Source organism: Syngnathus typhle, linkage group LG6, assembly GCF_033458585.1.
Source record: "Syngnathus typhle isolate RoL2023-S1 ecotype Sweden linkage group LG6, RoL_Styp_1.0, whole genome shotgun sequence".
In the NCBI taxonomy this organism is placed as follows: Eukaryota; Metazoa; Chordata; class Actinopteri; order Syngnathiformes; family Syngnathidae; genus Syngnathus; species Syngnathus typhle.
In genome coordinates, this window is record NC_083743.1 from 4112804 (window position 1) to 4135095 (window position 22292).

General features: G+C 45.2%; 2 protein-coding genes and 1 long non-coding RNA gene across 15 annotated transcripts in view; 2 read left to right on the forward strand and 1 right to left on the reverse strand.

The window, feature by feature from the left end:
* Positions 1 to 9412, forward strand: part of LOC133156214 (uncharacterized) — a 29908-nt gene extending 20496 nt beyond the window's left edge. Inside the window, exons 5-7 of one of the 2 annotated variants that reach the window (XR_009714806.1) lie at positions 1770 to 1954; positions 4608 to 4840; positions 6912 to 9412. This is a non-coding gene — a long non-coding RNA (uncharacterized LOC133156214). Of the gene's footprint in view, positions 1 to 1769; positions 1955 to 4607; positions 4841 to 5846; positions 5987 to 6911 lie in introns of those variants that run through there. The other variant, XR_009714807.1, reaches the window with a different exon arrangement.
* On the reverse strand, positions 1535 to 5977 carry zpld1b (zona pellucida-like domain containing 1b). Its single transcript, XM_061282037.1, has 10 exons — positions 5844 to 5977; positions 4602 to 4822; positions 4325 to 4506; positions 3759 to 3831; positions 3045 to 3142; positions 2790 to 2870; positions 2498 to 2669; positions 2330 to 2438; positions 2074 to 2103; positions 1535 to 1947 (listed from the first exon to the last, which is right to left on the reverse strand). Exons 1-10 carry the CDS (start codon positions 5974 to 5976, stop codon positions 1760 to 1762), a joined length of 1287 nt encoding a protein of 428 aa, XP_061138021.1. The 5' UTR covers position 5977; the 3' UTR covers positions 1535 to 1759.
* A 726-nt stretch (positions 9413 to 10138) lies between the features above and the next one.
* Positions 10139 to 22098, forward strand: picalmb (phosphatidylinositol binding clathrin assembly protein b). 12 transcript variants are annotated; one of them, XM_061281868.1, is made up of 24 exons: positions 10139 to 10320; positions 10656 to 10794; positions 12747 to 12889; positions 13009 to 13084; positions 13152 to 13254; positions 13348 to 13441; positions 13579 to 13690; positions 13766 to 13872; positions 13958 to 13999; positions 15384 to 15469; positions 15553 to 15679; positions 15759 to 15892; positions 16055 to 16155; positions 16326 to 16478; positions 16780 to 16863; positions 17141 to 17233; positions 17380 to 17487; positions 17994 to 18110; positions 18194 to 18224; positions 18608 to 18707; positions 18964 to 19023; positions 19386 to 19493; positions 19795 to 19900; positions 20507 to 22098. In XM_061281868.1, the coding sequence occupies exons 2-23, from the start codon at positions 10665 to 10667 to the stop codon at positions 19885 to 19887; spliced, it is 2202 nt and encodes a 733-aa protein (XP_061137852.1). In that variant the 5' UTR covers positions 10139 to 10320; positions 10656 to 10664; the 3' UTR covers positions 19888 to 19900; positions 20507 to 22098. The 12 variants fall into 12 exon arrangements, with proteins under 12 accessions (XP_061137852.1, XP_061137854.1, XP_061137855.1 ...); XM_061281869.1 differs by having other exon boundaries at positions 10142 to 10794; positions 15553 to 15676; XM_061281870.1 differs by lacking the exon at positions 19795 to 19900 and having other exon boundaries at positions 10141 to 10794.
* Positions 22099 to 22292: the final 194 nt, after the last annotated feature.

Here is a 22292-nt window from a genome sequence, read left to right on the forward strand (position 1 = left end):
AAAGCTGAGGGAGAAGCGCAAATGTCACTTCAGAAGGAGATTAATCCGGAAAAGGGATTCCTGGATTAGGGTACAAAATCCATTTGGAGGGAGCAAACCTATCTCAGTCTTTCGGCCCAGTTTTTGACGAGGACGTCCGGTGGAGACGCTTTCATATGCGCTGACCTGACTGAACAGGGTCAAAGACACAACAATTCGCTTTTTGTGGTCATCTCCTCCAGGCAGGTGATGAAACCCAACGCAAGACTTGAAACAAAGTTTTTTCTTCTCGTCGCTAATGTGAAATTTAAGCGGGGGAATGTTTGCTAGCTATTGAACCAGAACTCAAAAAAGAGAAGAGAGCCTGTTGTTATTTATCTAGCTTTTTGTGTGATTGTGAGCTTTTTTTTTTCAAAAAAAATTCAAGATTAGTTCGAAAGACTAAGCAAGAGTCCCATAAAAGGAATTTGTCAGCTGAGCCACCTCAGATCCGGGTCAAGATAAAGGATGGCTGTCTGAGTTCATCATCCATGCCGTGTCGTGATGACGTGACCCCACGCGGGTTTTCTTCACTCTTCTTCCCACTTTGGGTCAGAGATTTCAGTGACCCGAGGCAGGCGGGGTCTCAGCATTCGCTCCACTTGTTCCATCGTTTCTTGTGCGTGATGGAGACATGCTCACATAATGGCAGTTGAAAGTCGGGATTAGAGTGGAGCCAGTCATGCACGTGAGGTCTAGACTTTTATTACACGGGTCACGGCGAAGGAGAATCAATCCAGGGAAAATTGGAAAAGTTCATTCTGGCAATCACAAAAGGCGGTAATATTTGGTACTGTTGCCGTTTGGGGAAATGTCTCACAAAATGAGAAAAACAGAAAAATACACTATAAATCTCCGAAAGTGAGCACTGGGAAAAAAATAATGTATATGTGTGTGTATATGTATAGATAGATAGATCGATAGATAGATCGATAGATAGATCGATAGATAGATAGATAGATAGATAGATAGATAGATAGATAGATAGATAGATAGATAGATAGATAGATAGATAGATAGATAGATAGATAGATAGATAGATAGATAGATAGATAGATAGATAGATAGATAGATAGATAGATAGATAGATAGATAGATAGATAGATAGATAGATAGATAGATAGATAGATAGATAGATAGATAGATAGATAGATAGATAGATAGATAGATAGATAGATAGATAGATAGATAGATAGATAGATAGATAGATAGATAGATAGATAGATAGATAGATAGATAGATAGATAGATAGATAGATAGATAGATAGATAGATAGATAGATAGATAGATAGATAGATAGATAGATAGATAGATAGATAGATAGATAGATAGATACATAGATAGATACATAGATAGATACATAGATACATAGATAGATAGATAGATAGATACGCACCAAAATATGAAAGCTATAAAACTATACACATGGAAAATGTCATTTTTATTAAAGTATTCAACACCTAAAGCATAAAAGTTCTTTAAAATGTTTTTAAAATGTATTTCAAAAATGCATCTTTAAAAAAAAATATTATTGATTTTAACCAAAAAAAAACTAATTTTAAATCATGCTTCTATACTTTTGGTCAGTATCTTAGTAACAATCTTAAGATTTCTGCCTTATAAGAATTCAAACTATCTAACTTTTTTGTCGTGTACTTAAAATCTAACAACACCTGAAACACACATTTAGTGACGTGCGTGCAAATGAATTAACTATTGTGTGTTTATAATTTAATTGTGTTCATTTAAAGGCGGGGTTCCAAACTCCTGAGGCTGCCGAGGAGGAGGAGGAGGATGCTAGCACGTGGGACTTCTGCAGGAGGCGAAGCGACAGCAGTACGAAGCCGACGCTCGTCCCGCCCAGTATGACCACGCCCGAGATGAGCGCCGTGGTTACCGGATTCACCAGATGGGAGGGGCCGCCTGGCGCTGGAAGGTAAAATGGAGCGTGTGGGCAGTGAAAGAAATTTAAAAGTGCTATAGCATGAACTTATCGTGACCCTGTTTTTTTTATTTTTTATTCCAGGACAGAAAAATTTGTGTGAGTTTGCTTACCAAGCTGAGTGTTGTTGACAGCGGTATCATCTATTAAATTAAAAAAAAAAAAGTTATTTTATTGATGAAATTTTTCACATTAATTGAACGATTAATCGGTTATTGGAATTTTAGAATCGGCCTAAAAAAATGGCAGCCATGTTGACCTCAATATGAAACATCAACGAATGAATTTCTCTTCTTCTGGAGGTTCCGGTACTCTACCGAATGCGTCGGACCTTCTATCTAAGCATCAATCGTAAGAGTGCGCTCGTACCACTCCTGGTGATGATTGGCCCAGCGCTAATGACGGCATTGCCACTGGCGGCCGGAGGCGATCCGAGGCCGGTCCCTTCGTCCCGCCTTCGCCGCCGCCGCCCGCAGATCTGCCAAACACGTCACGGGTCACGCCGGAACAGTCGAGTCGGATCCGATGAAGTCCTACCGGCATGAGCATGATGCAATCGTCGCTTTTGCACAGCTTGGTGACGCAATGCAGGAAAACGGTGGACATCTTCTGGTGCCGGTGCTTGACAAAGCGGAAAACCTCAAAGGAGAAACGTCCCATCTGACTCTTGCCGTTCTCAAAAACGGTGGTCTGAGGGTCTTTGTAGCAGCTGTGCCGAGACAGAGAGAAAAAGGCGCGTAGGCGATATGACGTTGTTGCTTTCAGAGGGACGGACGGGCATGAATGGCTAATAGCTCCCCTTTTGTGGTGGCTGGACAAGTCAGATTACCCCAGGAAAAGGTCGTAGCGAAGTTCATCATTAGGATTCCCTGAGGGGGTTGTGTAACAGTAGTCCATCAAGATGTTCCAACTGCGGGGGGACAAAACGGTGAGATCGAGACCCGACTGCACATGGGAAAATGCACTCGGCTCTTTCTCCTTCTGTCACGGCCCGGCGCCTCGCTGTCGTATAATATCATAATGGCGGCGGCGGTTGACTTATCCAGTCAAATGGAGTCGGCGTTAAATAACCGCTTTGCGCTACCGTTTGTCCAGATTGGTGGCCTTGACTGCAGCAAACACTCTGGTCTTCAAAGCCAGGCCGGCCATCGGGATGGAGAGCATTTGGTTGTATGTGGAGTCCTAAAGGAAAAGCAATCACAAATTGCGTATTAAAATGGTAGTTTGTTTGTAAAAAAAAATATTATTACATTTATAGTACCGTAATTTTCGGTAGTCGCGTTTTTTTTCATAGTTTTTTTTTACTTATACTCAGGAGCGATTTATATACATATATATATATTTTTTTTTTCACTTTTTTGGGCATTTTATGGCTGGTGCGACTTATACTCCGGTGCGACTTATAGTCCGAAAATTACGGTAGTCAATAAATATACAGTACATGGCTTAAGACGAACTTTTTGTTTACCAGGAGGGCAGTGACCCCAAATTTGACCTCAGATCATTTTAAACTTCATTTTAAAAGGAAGGATACTTTTTGTGTCTGTATTTCATAATGATAATCATCAATAATAGCTTTACAATAGTTCTGTCTACTATTTTAGAGTTCCTCAAACAATTTCTTGTCAAATGACGCATCGTCATAGTGACAGAAACGGTTCGCGAATGGCCGCCGAGAAGTAAGACATTCTATCTGAAACGAGTCGGCACTTGGGCGAATACTGATATTTCGAAACCGCGACCGACCGAGATCTCGACTTGAGGTCCAAACGTGATTGGAATGAACCGGCTCACTCACGTTGTACAGCATGAGACTCAGTGTGCTCACAAACGTGCCGTTGCTGTCCTTGACGGATATGGCGGCTGACGAACTGTGAAAAGATACAACGTGTGAGCTCAGGCGCCGTCCATAATAAACGTGGAACTTATCAATAAGTCTTTACAGCGTCATCTCAGATCAAGGCTTTACAGAGCAGCTCTTGCATCGACACAAAAGAGCTGCTGAACTTAGCTGCCCGTCATTTTGTATTTAACAATATTAACATTGGAATCCATTTTTTTCATGATCCCATCATTTGTGTCAAGTCCAAGAATCTAGACCAACAGGATGACGTAATTATCAATTACTGTATTTTGATGTTGGTCCACTTTGGAAGTATTTTCCGGGGTTGGTATAATAAGTTTGAGAACAATCGAGTTTTCAATGAACCTGACGTGCATGTTTGATGAGCAAAATAGTTTTCGATGAATCGATTCATTGTATCACCTCCAATGGAAAACAATATGCACCACAAATACGTCTCGATTATTTAAATGTCACCAATTAGGATTAGGGAAGTAGTAACAGAAAAAAAGCCAACTTACGAAGCCAGTTGTGAATTATTGACCAGGTACTCCAACGGGTAGCTGCAGCTGAATTTGTACAACAAACCAGGGAGGTAGCTGATGATAGTCGGAGGGTCGGGGGTGTCAACGAAGCCGGAGACGTTCCCGATTTGTACCAGCGACATGTTCCCATAGGCGTTGGGTCCCAAGGCTGTGCTGACCTGCGGAGGAAGCAAGAGTTGCATCGCTTTTCACCAAGCCTGTAAACAGCTTAATGAAGCTAGTATTGATTAAATATGCGTGTGTGTGTGTTCACCTCCAGGCTATTGCCGCAAGCTTCCAGAGTGCTGAGGCCGATGCTGAACAGCACAACGGTGGGGAAGGTGTTGTTGTTGATGAAGCCGCGGCATTGGGCGTCGCCATGGTGACCGTTGAGCGCCAGGTCCGTGTCAGTGTATCCGGAGAACAGCACCGGGCAGAAGTTGATCTTCACCGTGATGGTCTGCACGCCGCAATACACGCTGACGTCCCGCTCGCCTTTCCAACAACAACTGAGTGAGTATTCTTATTGGTCAACAATTACCTAGGGGGGTGCTGACTTACGCAAGTCCATATTGTCATAATGTTGACATTTAAAGTGTAAAAGTGCGTCAAAGTAGGATATTACTGTACATTTGGAGATTTAAAATACATCGATTTCAATTGAAGTCAGTTGTGTGAAATAATCGGATACAAATTCGGAACAAATTTATTACCATTGTTATCAATTGATATTTAATACCACTATTTTTCAAGCCGATACCAGTATGAGTACTTAATTGTTGCGTTGTCACCGATACCAGTACCGATACCACTAGTATTAAGGATACATAAAATCCCCCCCAAAAAACAGACAGATCATTCTTCTAATTTCTTGGTCCTGATTGTAAAATGGCCTCAAGAGGGTGGACGATACTGGTATTGAAATAAGTCTGGTATCGATATCTGGTATCGGTACTCGCCGTTATTATTGTGATGCTTATCCTTGTAGGTGTTGTTGTAGGACTTAAAAATACATTTAAAATTATACACCAAAACCTTTTGGAATGTGAGCATCAAGAGCCAAACTTTATTTTGATTAAATGAAAAAGTTTTTTTTCATTTTGGGAAGCCTATTGTCAACGTGGAAGGCTGGAATCCATTTTGTTAATAATTCTATACAGCGTAAGCGTTTTCTTCTGCTTGCCTTTAATCAAGATAACACTTTGTCCCGATCAAATCTGTAATATTGAAAACTCGCTTTATAACGAACTGCACTGCATCATACTGACAAGTGAGTCTAAAAAAAAAAAAGATTCCATTAAAATGTATTAAATATTTGAATACGGTCAGGCCCCCGTCCTTATTAAATTATTAAAAATGATCAGACAGTGTGATGAAGTGCAGCTCTCATTACAATCTGCTGGTCCAAATGACATTTTGAGTCAATTTGCCATAATTATCGACGACGTGAAATGTAACGCGGTCCTGATGTTGCGTGCGTGCGTCATTAAAAATTAAAAATTTAATTTTTCCTCACCAGGAAACCTGCTGTGCTGGTTAGCATCACAGTTGTATCCGTTAAACTGAGCCGACACCGAGGCGACGCCGCTCATCAGGAGTAGGACGAGGAAGCACATTTGGGCACCGGCGAGAGCTTTGGCCGCCGTCATCTTCAGAGGGTCAACATGGCGCTGCCGCACGTTCCCCGGGACGGACGCTCCAAAATGGCGTTTATCTCCCGAGTGCCAGCGAGTCCGGAGGCGACTGCCCTCTGTGACCTCGAAGCAAAGTAGCGCCACCCTCTATCTCCGGGATCCCCCTTCTGCCCTCCCCCTTTTGGCCTCACTCGCTCATGACGGTCGCCAATCCGGCCCTTTTTCAAGGCCTTTTTAAGTCGGGTCGCGCCTCATTCCACCCCCACCGCTCCCTTTTCGACACCCGTTTAACCGTTTCCTGATGCCTTCAAAGCCACGCCACCAGGGAGAAGGCGTCCTCGCCCGCATCAGATATGAAAGATAGCGGCGCCCATTATCCAAACATGGCCTCGGTGACGGACATGGGAACCTCCATCAGATCTGAAACGGCCTCAACAAATCTTTTCACGGAGCCCCGAAACCCGAGCCGGCCGCGCCGTTTCCCACTCGCCTCCGCCGGTTCTGATCATCACCTGTCAGCTGGCACAAACGCCGGGTCTCAGAAGGGCGGGGGAGTCGTATATGAGTCCGAGCGAGGGGGGGGGGGGGGGTGCCCGCGAATTAAGCTGTCATCGGCCACTGCGGCGGCCCACATTCACATCGCCATAATGGTCGGCTCATGGTCCGACGCGGAGCTGTCTGTAAGCCATTGGGATGCACAAAGCGTCGCTAAAAGGCTGTCGGAGGCCTACGCTGGGATGTACATTCAGAAAATGAGAATGCCGAGTTTCTATTCTACTTTTGTCCTCGAGGTCATGCGCTAACCCCAGGTGTCTTTTTATATGCTAACATAAACTCCCCTTGATTTTCCGTAACAAAAAACTTGCTCAGTTTATATGATAAAACTTCCCAAATCAAATGCTCTATCCTGGTTTCCACCTGCTTCAGCGTTGACCTCCTCTTCAAAACAGGTCTTCCATCCTCCGACCTGCCTCGCGTGTTGGCCTCCCATCCCGTTTGGAATTCCTGATGAAGCCCGAGGCTGTTGACGAGGAGGTCGAGATGAAATCAAATATGGGCCGCGTCCAAACAAACAAGTGGCGGCCGGCCCTGAACGGGATCAGATGGTCACAAGCTCATGAAATCAATACATATGGTAAGCTCGTTAGCATCTTTCTTATTTTACAACTCCCACCCAGCTAATGACCTATTTAGTCAGTGCGTGGCCCTGCGTTCTACTTCTGGGCGGGCTTGTCTTTCAGACGCACGAGTTTCTTGACGCATCACATGACAATCTGTTATTAGTCCTAATTTTAATAATCTGTTGAAACTATAATGACAACCAACACCATATTTAACAGAATAAAAGGCATGTTATAGATTTTTTTTTAATTCCCCTTTAAGAGACAGACCTTTCAACACAAACGATGCAGCAACATGTTGACAGATTATTTAAAAAGAATCACAGGCATATATTCTTTATCCTCCGCCTCGTTTGTCTGCCTGACTTTAATTATACTGCCACCCGGTGGCCAAGACGTGCACACCGGAAGGAATAACAGTGAATTAATAGAGCCACAGTGTTTAATAATTTACAGTCTATTGGATTGTTTTAATGAATGTTATTTTCCTTATTAATGGGTGAAATCGATAAACGGGATTCGCACACGGTATTGTCAAACAACATTCACACAAGGCAATTTACTTTTACCGTATTTTCCGCACTATAAGGCGCACCGGATTATAAGGCGCACCTTCAATGAATGGCCCATTTTAAAACTTTGTCCATATATAAGTCGCACTGGATTATAAGGCGCACCTTCAATGAATGGCCCATTTTAAAACTTTGTCCATGTATAAATCCATATATTTGGACACGCCTGCCGTAGTGGCTCGATATTGGTCCATATATAAGGCGCACCTGATTAGAAGGCGCACTGTCGGCTTTTGAGAAAATTTGAGGTTTTTAGGTGCACCTTATAGTGCGGAAAATACGGTTCATGAGATATTTTGTAGTTTTATATAGTTTTATTTTACACAGACGTTAACCGCTCCGGAGCAGTTTCTTAACCTTTATCGAAGCAGTGGAAAATGTTCACAGCACAGCACGCCGCTAAATACAAATGTCACAAAAAAGCACGAGTATTGAAATGATGATCTCGACTCAATTTACTCACAAATTGACTCCCTGTGAAATCTTCCTGAGAACATCACCAGAGTTAATGTGTTCTTTAAGAGGGCGTTCACAGTTTGACTCGAGATTATTTTCGATTCCTACTGTTTCTTGTCGAAAAACGATTTCAAATTCATTCATTATCTCGTCAACCATCATCATGGAGATTCCAAAATTTTTTTTTTCCTCATGCGCATTTCGGGCCGTGCTCCGGTGAACCCGTGTTTGCTCGCCGTTGCACTCAGAGACCTTTGAAGGCTCACGAGTCACAACGCACCGCCACTTTCAAGATGTGCCAAATAGAGCTGCCGTTATCTGATGGAGCTGAAACATCCACGCTCGTCGAAAGCCAACAGTGGCGCTGGCGTCACAAAACCTGTGGGAGTCAGACCGTAACCCGACGCGCCGAATTGAACACGGCCTGGAAGGTGAAGCCCTCATCAAAGGCGGTGCTGAGATTCAAACCTCAGTGAGCTGTGTGATTCCAAAAGCCACAAATGTCAATGTGTGTGTGTGTTTGTGTGAGATTGGTCGTCTTTGACACAACCACTTGTGATGCGTTCAAGGGCATCTCAGAACTTGTCACAGCGTCAACAAATAAATTGGAATTGTTTTACTGGTAATAAAATTGTGAAGGAGACAGATTCAGAAAGTAGGGGGGCCATGTCCCCTCTGTACCTCCTCCCAACTACGCCCCTGTTCACCTCGGGCCAATTTAGCAGCGGTGGGAGTGTCATGTATGTCCGAGTGGTGGACAAAAAAAAATAAAAACTCCACGTTGCAAATGTGCTGCCCACTCCAGGACTGTACTGCCTGGTTTAAATTAATTTGTTTCTGCCAAATTTGCCATTTGGATTCACCCTTTTACTTGTTAGAAATGATGAAAAACAACCAAAATGAAAGAAGAAAAAAAGAGGTTGTTTTGGTCTCCAGCAACTAATCCAAGTGGAGCAGGGAAACTCAATAGTACGTCATTATTTATGAAAGCAACTCAATATTTTCTTCTTGCCCGAGTATCCACGTGTATAGTGGGTGTGTGGAGACTGTGGATATTCATCTTTGACCTCAATAAAATTGAAAAGAAAAGGAATCTGCATGACTATAATATATATTGCATTTTAAACGTCATTTGTGTGTTAGAGTTTTGTTAAAGCCCCGCAACTAAGCAAATAAGACGTTTGACTTGAAGGGTTGAGCAGGACACATGGTTCTATGCTGCCCCTCTGTGGTCAGCAACTGTCACTGCACCGCAAATGCACTTTCCACCCTGCGTTTCGAGGTTCAAAGGTCACAGCTCAGGCAGGCAAACTGTGCTTCCAGGTAGGGAAAACAACTCCAGGAGCAGACTATAAAATGTGGCAAGGGATCATCAGAGAATGTTAATTAGAATACATTATTATGCTGGAGTTATTAATTTATAAACAAATTCTACTATTTATTGTCACTGAGGAGAGTCAGTGTGTGATTTTTTTTTTCCAGAAAAAAACCGAGAAGTATAACCAAAAAAAAAATGTTAATCAGTAACAACTAAAATGATTTGAAAACACAAACCGAAAAATTCTGCAGATGAAGATGATTCAAAAACAACAGCCAATTTATCCAACTGAGCTGCCTGCCACTATTTCAACTGACAGCTTTGCAGTGGTGCCTTTTATTAACGTTTAGTACCGAGAGAGCATTTTGCAAGTGAGCAAAAATATCAGTTCTTTGTGTGAGAGCAGTTCAGAGAGCGTTTTAAGAGCCTTTCATTGGTGGATGTGACTTGCGTGTATGAAAGCTTTTCAGTAATGAGTGGAATTTAAAAAAAAAAAAAGTTTTATGAGTGCATTTCATTGGTGCGTATGACAGCATTTCATTGGTGGGGGTAAATAAATAATACATGGGAGAACGCGTTAGTAGTGTGTATAAAATAATAATAATGAATTATGTCCCTGACGGCTCCTCATAGCCCAAATTAGCCGGCCTGAGGTCAGTTATGGTGCACCTGCGTCACATCAGTCTTTAAAAGCCCGGGCGCTGTGCCAGCGGATCCAGGGTCAGCGGGCGTCGTGCTAGCCTGACAAGTTCCGCCATTTCCCCCCTCACTTCGGGCCCGTTCTGCGTCCTTCTTCCTTCTCACCATTGCGCTACATCGGCGACGGCGGCACCGGGAGGCGGAGCGGCGCTAGGCAGGCAGATAAACTGCAGGAAGGCAGGCGGGGAATCCGGTGAGCCACAGCGGGATGAAGAGCCGGGGTGGATGAATGCGAACACCGCAAGCCTTGAATGTGTGACGGGCAGCTAGCGGCGCAACGACACATTGTTAACGTTTGTTGTTGTTGTCGCTACATTCCGCCCTCCTTATTATAACAGCCGACTAGCTTAGCTCTGATTTCACACCAACCTCCGCGGTCGGTGGGAGAGGCAAGGAGGAGTACGGCCAGGTTTCGCAAGGCGGTGGACGGGTTCTCCTCCCTGCGCTAGAACTTATTGACGACAATAAACGCCGGCAAGTGTGTTCCCCCCCCTCTCCCCAGAATTATTTTTTTTGTGTTGGAACAAGTGAGCGAAGATGTCGGGGCAGAGCATTACGGACCGGATAACGGCAGCCCAGCACAGCGTAACGGGATCCGCCGTATCCAAAACCGTATGCAAGGCCACCACTCACGAAATAATGGGCCCGAAGAAGAAACATTTAGACTGTGAGTATGTTTTGATTGTCTTTTTGATTTTAAAAGTGTGTCGCCTCTTTAAAGCCGCCGCTGAGGAGGTGATGGCGGCTGTTGGAACGATTAGGCCCGAAAGCCTGAGGCGCCGCTAACATGCTAAAAGCTACCGCAAGTCACGGAGAAGATATCAAATTAAACTACGTTTCCTCGCGCGTGTGAATTTGCAACTCATTTCGGAATCAGTGTTTGGAGCGGTCTTTTGTCGATTAATGACGTTTCTTCTCCTATTTATTTTTGCTTTTAAAGGCAGAAGTAGTAATAGTAGTCGGAGATGCTAACGGTATAAAATGTATGAACCGGGCCCCCCCATATGACATCAGATGTATTTGTTGCCAGCAAATTTAATCATTTTATCACCTGCAGTCTGTAATTAATGGATACAAATTAAATGTTTATCAATTATGAATTTTAGGGATGGGCTTGTGGATCCCGTTTTATTGGCAGGTGGCACACCTGTTGTGCCGCTCAGGTGACTCGCCCGAGGTGTCACGCGTTAAAGCAACGGCCTGGTCGGCAATCAACGGCCCGAGGAACATTTTACTGTCAAGAAAACATTGTCATCACAAATGTAGAACTTAAACAGTACTAGGTGGCCCAGAAAGTTCAATTGTAACCGCTGGTTACAGACCCAGCTATTAAATACTTGCGATCCTAACTACCGACCCTAAGGAAACTCCAACCTGCCGAATCATTCATCTTGGAAGTCCTAATGCTTGTTTTGGAACCCCAAACCAAAAAAGATATCAAATTTTAATTAATGGAATTTTCAGCACAGCATCACAACATTTTTTGACTGTTGCAACCCCAATTGTAACCCTAAACATTCCATCAACCCCTCATCCTGCAAGATTTTATTTCGATTGGTGCCATTTTGTAATATTGTGTATTGCAATGTGGAACCACATCTTGAGCTTTGATGACTTATAACGGTTTGATAAATATAATTGTATGAATCTAAGTGTTTTTCCTCAAAGCTTAGATCTTCCTTTGGCCCACCCTGCAGTTAGTTTCTTCTTGTTCTAGTTGGTATGACCCTCAGTTGCACTTTGAGCCCATGCGCAACATGATTTATTTCCCCACAAGTTATCTTTGCATGTCACACTGACGCAAGGCAATTCCCTCCGGTATGAATCATCACGGCTGTCACACGAGTCCGATTCTATCCCACGAGAAGCCCCCCAAAAAGCAGGCTGTCACATGACTGCCTCCTCCATATTCCTCCTCGCTCTTCTTCACGCAGTCACCCGTGCTAACTAGCATCCGCTTCTGGCGAAGGTTACCCTGCCCTATTTCGAGGAGTCAAATATAGGACGGCAAAAGAAGGGAGGCCCAATTACGTTGTCGTTCTGATCCGTGCTGTCGTCAGCCAAGTTTTTTTTTTTTTCCCAAATATTTCCATTTTAAAGCGGGTCAAGCAGCTTTGACTCGGCCAGCTCTGCGGACGTTAAAAAAACGACATGAGCCCCGAGCGAGTGGGACAGCACATGTATGATTTACCAATCGCTGGCAGCGGCCGTCATCACTGAACACAAAACTGAATGGAGTGCTCCATGTGCTCATTACTATTAAAAAGAGGCCATGTTAGATGCCACGAATTGATCGGCCGTTGCCAAATTGAATCGAGAGGGTCCAAATCATGGCAACTTTGAACCTGGGGGCGCAAAACTCGGCTTGTCCCTCATGGCGCTCGCTCACTTGTGTTTATTCATAGTCCTCAAAAGCAGCAGGTGTTGCTCTGCCATCGGGCTCAAAATGTTAGCAAACGTCATCGCTTTGGTTTATTGTGGATGAAGACAAAAATATGAGAAGCGCCAGCACGGCATTGCGTTCACCCTATGGAATGTTCTTTACTTGAAGTTTAAAAAAAAAATAATGGACGAGAATAGGACAAAATGGCATCTGACAATCGTTTGTTCCCGCGTCAGACCTGATCCACTGTACCAACGAGATGAACGTGAACATTCCCCAACTGGCCGACTCGCTCTTTGAGAGGACCACCAACACCAGCTGGGTGGTCGTGTTCAAGTCGCTCATCACCACGCACCACCTCATGGTGTATGGCAACGAGGTGAGCCATGTCAGATAATCTCACCCAGGCGACTGATGTCAAGCAGATTACCATCGCATGTATGATTTGGATTTAATACCTTTTAGTGATGGTTGCCTCTCCCTCACTCCCATTTCCAGCGTTTTGTGCAGTACCTGGCTTCGAGGAACACATTATTCAACCTCAGCAATTTCTTGGACAAAAGTGGCCTCCAAGGTAAGCGCTACACCCCGCTGTCATTTTTTTTTACACAACATGTCTGACGCGCGTTTCTTCATTCCAGGGTACGACATGTCCACGTTTATCCGCCGGTACAGTCGATACCTGAACGAGAAAGCCGTTTCGTACAGACAGGTTGCCTTTGACTTCACCAAAGTTAAGCGAGGGTAAGGCGCTGAAAATGAGGAAACGACGTGTACCTGTCTCGAACGTTTTGTCAGCCGCGGCCGCTGACTACTTGTGTCCGCTGATCCTCTCAGAGTGGACGGCGTCATGAGGACCATGAATACAGAGAAGCTGCTCAAGACCATCCCCATTATTCAGAACCAGATGGACGCCCTCCTCGATTTCAATGTGAGTTGGAGGTGAAGCCTGCCGCAAAAAAAAGGCTTGTGTGCGAGAGTGCTGCGTCAATGGCCGCTCTCAGCCCAACGCCACAAAGAGAAATGTCATGCGTATTTACAAACTATATCTCATTTGCTTTGCCGCAGGTCAATGCCAACGAGCTGACTAATGGAGTCATCAATGCAGCCTTCATGCTCCTCTTCAAAGACTCCATCAGGCTCTTTGCTGCCTACAACGAAGGCATCATCAACCTGCTTGGTTAGAAAACACCGCCTCCTCCTCCTCCAGATAATCACACCAACATTTGAACCCTCCTCTTTGGTTTCTAAACAGAGAAATACTTTGACATGAAGAAAACCCAGTGCAAAGAAGGGCTGGACATCTACAAAAAGTTCCTCACCCGAATGACCCGGATATCAGAGTTCCTTAAAGTAGCTGAGGTATGTTAGTGGCTTACAGGAGGCTTGGAGTGAGAAGTGGGTGGGGGGAAAAAAACTCATTTGGCTTTCTATGTGCTCTTAACAGCAGGTGGGCATCGACCGAGGAGACATTCCAGATCTTTCCCAGGTAAGCTTGCAAGCTGGTCTCTCTCTTTCCTCTTTTAGGATCAATTTTAAATCACCTACCAATGTATACACTCTCATGAGAAGCTCCATCCGCGATGAAGGATACCATAATGTCCGATGAAACCGCCGTGATAGAAAGCTACGGCTCTTGTACTCGGCTTTAAAAAAAAAAAAAAAAAATGCGGGTGTGCTTGAGATTTTTGCCGGGTGTATAACGACAATGAATGAGAGGCAGCAAAGTGATCGGCTTCCCCGGAGCAAGATGGCCGCCATTGGCTATGCTCTCTTCTTTCTGCACTTTGCATGCCGTTTTTGTCCCCCCCCCCCACTCTTGAGCGCATGGTTCCACAGAAGTTGCTGTGCTCTCTTCTGTCCTTTCTTCTCGCGCCTCAAGCTTTCCTATTCTTCTTCTTGCTCTACGGTAAATAAAGGTGTCAGGTCCCCACATAGGTTGCAGTCGAGTCACAGTTGCACATTGACAGTAAAGGTTGCGCACATGCTTGGACTGTAGGTGCTGTGCTGTGCCGTTGGCGCTTTATTTGCCGCACGGCTCAAATGGATTCCTCCCCTGACTGTCACCACCTTTATATTCTGTATTCTCCCCCTCCTTATCTTTCCACTTTAGTTCACAGTCTGTGTAAGTACTCTCATTTCACTCTTCTTCTGTGTCTGTGACTTGCTTCGCCGGTGTTGTCCTTTTTTGCATGTCATTCGTGCCGTCTCCCACCATGGGGTTGTCTCAAACAGCCTAAGAAATAGGAAGGGGGGGGGGGGGGTTGAATCTATGTGGTGTCTTTTTCCTCATGGTGAAGTGTCAAATCAGAGTAGCTCATTTGCTGCAAGATGGCTGCCCTGTTGTGCTTAGTCGTGGTCCATTCCAACAATCTGCCGTAGGTTGTTGAACATGCTGCGGTATAGTGCGGCATCCCACACACACACACACACACACGTCGCTCTCATGCAAGTGTATGGCTGGAATGCCATCATCAGTGGTGGGCGACAATGAGCTTTCAAGTCACAAAGTGAAATCGGAGGCAGTGTTACTATGAAGGTTGACTCAAAACTAAATTTTTTAGGGTGATTCTTTTTTTTTTTTTTTTTTAATCAGTTGTTGCAGAATACAAACTTGTCATTGTTAGAGAACCTTGTATTACCTGTGCAAGCACAGTTTTAAATAGTACAACTACCTTTTTTGTTTTCTTCTTGTTCTTGTCCTCATTAGTCGTTTAACTTTAGAAAAACTGTTTTTTAAAAAAAAAAAGGGATGGTTTATATTCTGTCCTTGCTTGGTTGCCCACCACTGTCCTTCATGGTGTCGATGTTCGCACACACGGTCATGCGGTGTGTGAGCAGAAAGCTGACAGTGTGTTTTCTCGCCGCGACAGGCTCCCAGCAGCCTCCTGGAAGCTCTGGAGCAGCACTTGGCCTCTTTAGAGGGCAAGAAGGTGAAAGACTCCACGGCAGCCAGCAGGTATGTTAATTGGCCCATCACGGGCTGTGACTCCACGGGTCCGCGTCGCCCGCATCCCAGCGTGACTTGTGTCCGCCCCACAGAGCCAGCACTCTATCCAACGCCGTGTCGTCGCTGGCGAGCACGGGAATGTCTTTCACCAAAGTGGATGAACGGGAAAAGCAGGCGGCGCTGGAAGAAGAGCAGGCCCGACTCAAGGCGCTGAAGGTGGTTCAGCTGAGCCGACCTTACCTGATGATTCCCTCTTACGGCTTTGCTTTATTTTGGATGCGTGTCCTTCATCCTGCAGGAGCAAAGACTCAAGGAGCTCTCCAAGAGGCCCTCGTTTGCCACCACTGATACGTCGCCCATCTCCACCACGGGGGGAACTATTAACACGGCCCCGGCCATCGATCTCTTCTCCACACCAAGCTGTTCCAACGGGTACCTTACATTTCGTTGTCTGACGCGGCAAAAACAGAAAATGCAATTAAAAATGTGCCTTTGCTGCATTATACATTGTGACCGTAGGCGGCAGCATATTTCATTTTATTTCCTTTATTTTTGTATGTAATGACGACTCGTCTTTCTGTAACGGCGTTCCAGCGCGGTGAAAATGGAGAGCGACCTGTTTGACCTTCAGTCCACGTTCCAGCCAGCCGTGCAGTCGGCCTCGTCAGGGCTCCCCGTGGCCACGGCGTGGGAAGGTAGCGCGCCGCCGACGCACCTCTCGATCGCCATCTGCGTCTTGTTTGGAGCTGCTCTGCATGCTCTCTTTTTTTTTTTTTTCTATGTCCACCAGTTCCTCGCCACTCGTTTTTGGTCCGTTTCATTTTTTCCTGTCTCTCTCTCTCTCTCTCTCTCTGCCTGCCTGTAGATCCTTTCACCTTCGCCGAAGCTGGAGACGACTCCATGCCAAACCTTAACCCTTTCCTCTCAAAACTCGTTGTCGATGCCTCTCACTTACCTGTCGTGTCTTCAGACGGTGTTAGCTTTTCCACTAGGACGTCTGCTCATGAAATGTTTGGTGGTAATGACTCATTTTGTTTCTCCGCATTGTCCTCGCTCAAGTCTGCGTAGAAGCATGATGGCTTAGTGTGCTTTTGTCCTCCATGCTGATGTCGTTTAAATGTTGTCTGTCTGTGAAGCTCAAATCGTTGCCTCCTCCTTTATAGAACCAAAATGATGCCCACCCCCTACTGAAAATGATAACCCCCCCAAACCACCCAAATCCCTTTTTAGATGAAGTTTGGTTGTGTGATGTGTTGCTGTAGAGCTTTTTTTAAGTTGTTTTTGTTTTCTTTTTACCAACACTATGTTTGATTCCCTAGATCGTTACAATCCCTTTACTGACACAAACGCGTCAGTTTCAAGCAATAACAAATGCACAGTGCGGCTAGAACACTCCATCTCAGGTACTGCAATGGCTCCGAGTCCTGCAAACATTGGACCCTATGAAATACCCCAAAAGCTTTTGTTTCAATGTTCAGTCACTCCCTCCCGTTTATGATGGTAACATTCTCTAATATTTCACTCTTTGGTGACTTTCAATTCCTTAACATGTTAGCTGCCTTTTTTTTTTTCTTTCTTCTGCCTGGCTGTCTGGCTTGGTCCTGAAGCGCTTATATTTTTCTTTTTTTGCTCTGGTTCTTCTTCCTCTCCTTCTTCTTGATGCTTCCTGTGGCGTGTCAGACTCCTTCTGTGGCCCAGTGTCCATTGCCCAGCACCTCCCACACCAGGCTCCCTTCCCCACAGAGCCCTCTACTGTAGCAGGTCTATTCAGAGGTATTGAAGGCTCTCTCTGTGTGCTTGTGGATGCGCCAATCCCGCTCCGCCACTAGCTGACGACTCCCCGCGCTTGTCGAACCGCGTCCCGTTTGAGAGGCGTCGCTTGTCTTAGCTGCAGCTGCCTTCTTTTCATCTTCTTTAAGGATACTCCTCGCCTCAGCCCCCTCCCCAGCCACCTGCAGGTCTCCAAGTGGACTTTGAGTCTGTGTTTGGGGCCAAAGCCACGGGCAGCAACAGCCTCAATGCTGAAGGTTAGGATTTCATTTCACATCATCTTTTTTATTTTGTTCTCCACTCAATAGTACCGACGAATGTTTATAAGTACCTTGTGCAGGTTTAGCATTGCCTTCCTATCAACAGATTTAATTTACAGGACTAGGTAAAATAAAAAAAAAACACACAACCAGTTTAAAATGTTTGTTCCCTGCTTAAAATGTTGCTATTCACACTTGAGATTTTTTTTATTAGTTTATTGTCACCTCAGTGATACCTCATGCCGTTTTATGGCCATGTGCCGCCATCTTGTGATCACAAAATGTTATTACATTGGGAGATTGTCAATCTCCGGTGTTTCACTGTATTTGCCGTGTAATTTATACTTTTTATGAGAAGCTGAACTCGTACATTGGCACCAGAATTTCATATTGTCAACAGTCAGTGTAATGTTTGTGTCATAACAAAATGTTATCAAAACATAGTCAAAACTTCTCTTGGCAAGTGAACCAATTCATAAATTTGACCCTCCGTGTCTTGTCAGACGTCGCCGGAGGGATCCTGAAACCGACTCTTGCTGGCTCCAACCTGCCGTCCAATCAGCAGCCAGAGAAGCTGGTGTCGGACGACCTTGACTCCTCCCTCGCCAACCTTGTGGGCAGTATGTATACATTTCTGAATTTATTCCGCTGCATTGTAATTTTTGTATCGTCCCTGCCTGAAGCCTCTTGTGTTTTCCCTCAGACCTCGGCATCGGAAACGGCACCATGAAGAAGTAAGTGACGTCCGGTCGCTCGGCGTCTTCCCAGCACTGCGTTAGAAACGCTTAACTCAGTGCTTCTCAATTATTTTCTGTTACGCCCCCCCCCCTAGCAAGAAGAAAACTATTCGCGCCCCCCCTCCCCACCGTGACTATCCTAACTTGTCTTGTAAATCGTAAAATGTTGCACTGTCGCAAACGTCACAGAAGTAACAATGAGAGCGCCGCTGCCCCCTGCTGGGAAGTTGCGCAATTACACTTTATTCTAGTACTGCAAAAAAAAAGCCTGTTCCCCAGGGTCACACGCGCCCCCCCAGGTATAGCACGGCGCCCCCCAAGGGGGGCGCGCCCCACTATTTGAGAAGCACTGGCTTAACTGAAGCTGCCTTAATCCACAGTGACATGCACTGGAGTCAGCCCGGCGAGAAGAGGCTGACAGGCGGCACCAACTGGCAACCTAAAGCGGCACCCACGACGACCTGGAACCCCGTCTCCATGGTGATTTACATCTCCGCATTCGGTCTGTGTACGGCGTGTGGCCCAGTCAACAGCCAGTGTCAAAATGGCCGCCCCCCGTGACGTGGGATGAAAATGGGTGGACTTTCCACAAATGCACTATTAATCCGAATACTTTCATTAGACTAGTGATGGCGCGTAGAGCATAGTATGATTATTTTTTTTTCTTTACTTCTAAAATAGAAAAAAAAAATTCTCGCATCCTGTCAACCTTGAACAAGTTTTTATGTTCCCGCAGCCGCCGTCCATCATGGCCTTCCCTGCCACCACACCCACAGGCATGATGGGCTATGGCATGGTGAGTACTGCAAGAGCAGCGACCATGTTAGAAGTTGAATTTGTTTCATGCTCAATTAAAAATTGAATATGTGCGCGCCTTGGCCGCTAGAGGGCAGCAAATTGCATGCGCAAGCATTTTACAGCTGCTCAGTAGGTTTAAGTAATTCGGTTGTTATTCACAGGACTACATGCCTGAGGCTTTATTTAAGAATGACACTTGACTTCTTTCACAATCGGCCAAACTGCTCCTCGTAAAGTTCACTTCCACATCGAGTGCTCGTATCTTAAATTTCTGCTCCCAAATCAGCCAAGAATAGTTTTTTCCCGGACCAGTACTTTGATTGCAACGTTTGACAAATAATCCTCCATTTTTCTTTTTAGCCCCCACAAATGGGCTCCATGGGTATGATGAATCCGCCGCCCACCATGATGTACGGGCAGCCAGTGATGCGGCCGCCCAACCCTTTTGGCTCCGTGTCCAGCACTCAGGTGGGTGCACCCTGCTTCTGCCAGGTGTTTGTGTTGGTGTGTGTGATCATCGTGCTGTCATATTCCCAAATTAGCGCAAACACCGATGATGTCGGGTTTGAACGAGCTTCAGCTCTGGTCTCAAACTGCGCATCATCTTTTTTTTTTTTTTTTTTTTTTTCCCCCCCTCCGTTCTCCATCTATCAAATGCATTCGATTTGACATTGCCGCTTGTCCGAACTAATCTCATCCCCCGTCTCCGCGCTGACTCTCTGACTTCTCCTTTGGCCCCCCTACTGTGTGTGTGTCCTCCTATGAATAGCCCTCGGCGGCCTCTAGCCCTTCCAGCCAGAGTCCTCTCCGAGCCCCCGGACAGGACCCGTTTGCACACCTCTCTCTCAAGGATTTCTTGTAGAGCGTCTCCTTAGGTACAGCATGCCCCCTTCTGCTGGCGGCCGCATCCCATATGTGGCCTGTGCTCAACATCCGTGTGTGGCTGCTTTTCCTCTCGCTTTCTCTTTCGCCCACACGCTGTCTGTCGTCTTCATGTTTTTGTCTTCATCTGACTTCGATGCCACGTGCTTTTAAGTCTTTGCTTGATCTTGCTTGGCTCCACTCACTGTCTTGGCTGTAATGAGCCTCACGCCACCTATTTTATCCTGCCACTCATCGCATACTGCTAAGAACTGATTTTGTCTTTATTTTATTTATTTTTTTTAAATTGAATTCAACCAGCTGACTGTTCTCTGTGCCCCGCCCATGAGATATTTTTCCACAACAAGCTTTGCATGACATCAAATAAGTGTAAGGGACATTGAGCTACCATGTTTGAGGTGCTAACTAGAACTTAAGCAGTTGTGGAAATTGGATGTAAACTGAAACCCTTTTTTTTTTTTTTTTTTTTTGGAATTTATGTATCATTAATGCAATTATCGAATATATGCTGCCGAGTGTGTGGCGGGGCTTATCCAGCAGCAGCACCGAAATGACGTGACTGTGTACATTCGCCTAATTTGTGTCATTCTCCCTTGCAGACGCAGTTCATGTAACTTTGAAGAGCTCGTCTATCGGAAAGATGAAGCACTTAGCAGCAAAAAGCTTGGTCCTCGTCCAGGTCTCCGGAGAGACATTCACGTACCCACCCCCCTTCCTCCACCACGTTCCTCTCTTACACCCCCCCCCAACCCACACACGCACACACTACTCACTTAAAATATCAAACATGTTGCGATGGTTTTCAGTAACCATGGTAACAAGAAGGCTTCCCTCTCTATTTTACAGTGTCATCTGTAAGGGTAACGTTCTGGCTGCTGACAAACTTTAATGTTATGTATTTGGTTAAGGAAAAAAAGACACTAAAAAAATGTAAACTGTGGTCGGGTGTTGAGCGAGCGGGGGGAGGGTGATTAGTTGCCGGGCGATGGGGACCGTCTCCCCTTTTTTTTTTTTTTTTTTTTCTCTCCCCTCCCCCTCGGCGCCACAGTCCATCACTTGTCACGGTGTAGTGATGCTAACGACGTTTACACCCGTTTAGTTTGTGTCTTTTTTACCGTGTTTACAGTAGACATTCCCTGTGTCGTTTGTATTTATTTATGATTATCGGTCGAAGGAGCGTGGGCGGGGGGGTTTATTGTAAAATCAACGGCGCATAATGAGCATTGAACACCCGTGGGAGTGCTTGAACGTTAAAACTATCATCAAGAGGTAGTGACAAATAGCTATTATATAAATGACACCTATTAAGCCGAATGATAGAGCACTAAATATTGACTTTTGTTAATTTTTTTTTTTTTTTTTCTTTTTTACTATTGCTAGATGAAAATTAAAAAAGAAAAGTAAAAAAAAAAAAAAAATTAATCACAGCCGCCACTGTGCTGAGTGCAGAGGTTTCTGCAAGAGCAGGGGTGGGGCACCAATGCGGCCCACCATCCGATCCGAAACACATTCTCATAATATATAATGAATATTGAAAAGGAAAAAAAAGAAGTTTGATCATGTTTTTGTAAAATTAGCACGGCCCTTGGGGGACTTGATACGAAAAGGGTGGCCCACCCCTGCGCTAAGGAGTACATAGTGCATTCTGTGCCTATATCGAGGTCTTTGTTTGTAACTTGGGTAACACTTCACGCACCATCTCGGCGGCGGCGGCGGGTTCCATTTTGCTTTAATAGCTTGGCACGCCATCGACTCGGCGAGCACGCTCGAGGCTGCCTGTACTCTCTGAATGTGAAGAGTTTTCTTCATGTTGCACACATCTTTCCACGCCGCACACGCAGACACCCACCCGCCGTCCCGCTCGAGCGCCACGCGAATCGGACGGGAGATCAACACGATCGCTCGGCGGCGGATGGGCGAGCGTCGGCGGAGGACGAGGGACGAGCGCTGTTGATCGGCGCTCAGTGTAAATAGGATAATTAAGACAAAACAAGTGACTGTTCTTTGATTGCTAAAATGAAAGATGTATGGAATATGAACATGATTCAAATCCAATTTTGATTCCACCTATTAAGTCTTGATTCAGGATGATCCTCTCTGCAGATCTCTTCTGTCATTAGAACCTGTAGCAGGCGATCACTCAAATATTGTTTTTTCTTTTTCAAATAAAGAGCAGCTTCCACAAAATAAAGCCTATCGTCTCTTTAGCTCACATTTTCTCTTTTTTTTTTTTTTTCCCCTCTTCCATGTAATGGCATTGGCAGTGTTGCGACATTACACAATTGCTTCAATTTTCATGTTTGTGATTCTCATGGCTTTTATTTTTTGGGGGAATTAGCCCCAAAAAGGTCAAGGCTATTGTTCAGAACATGGTTTAGTAGGCCA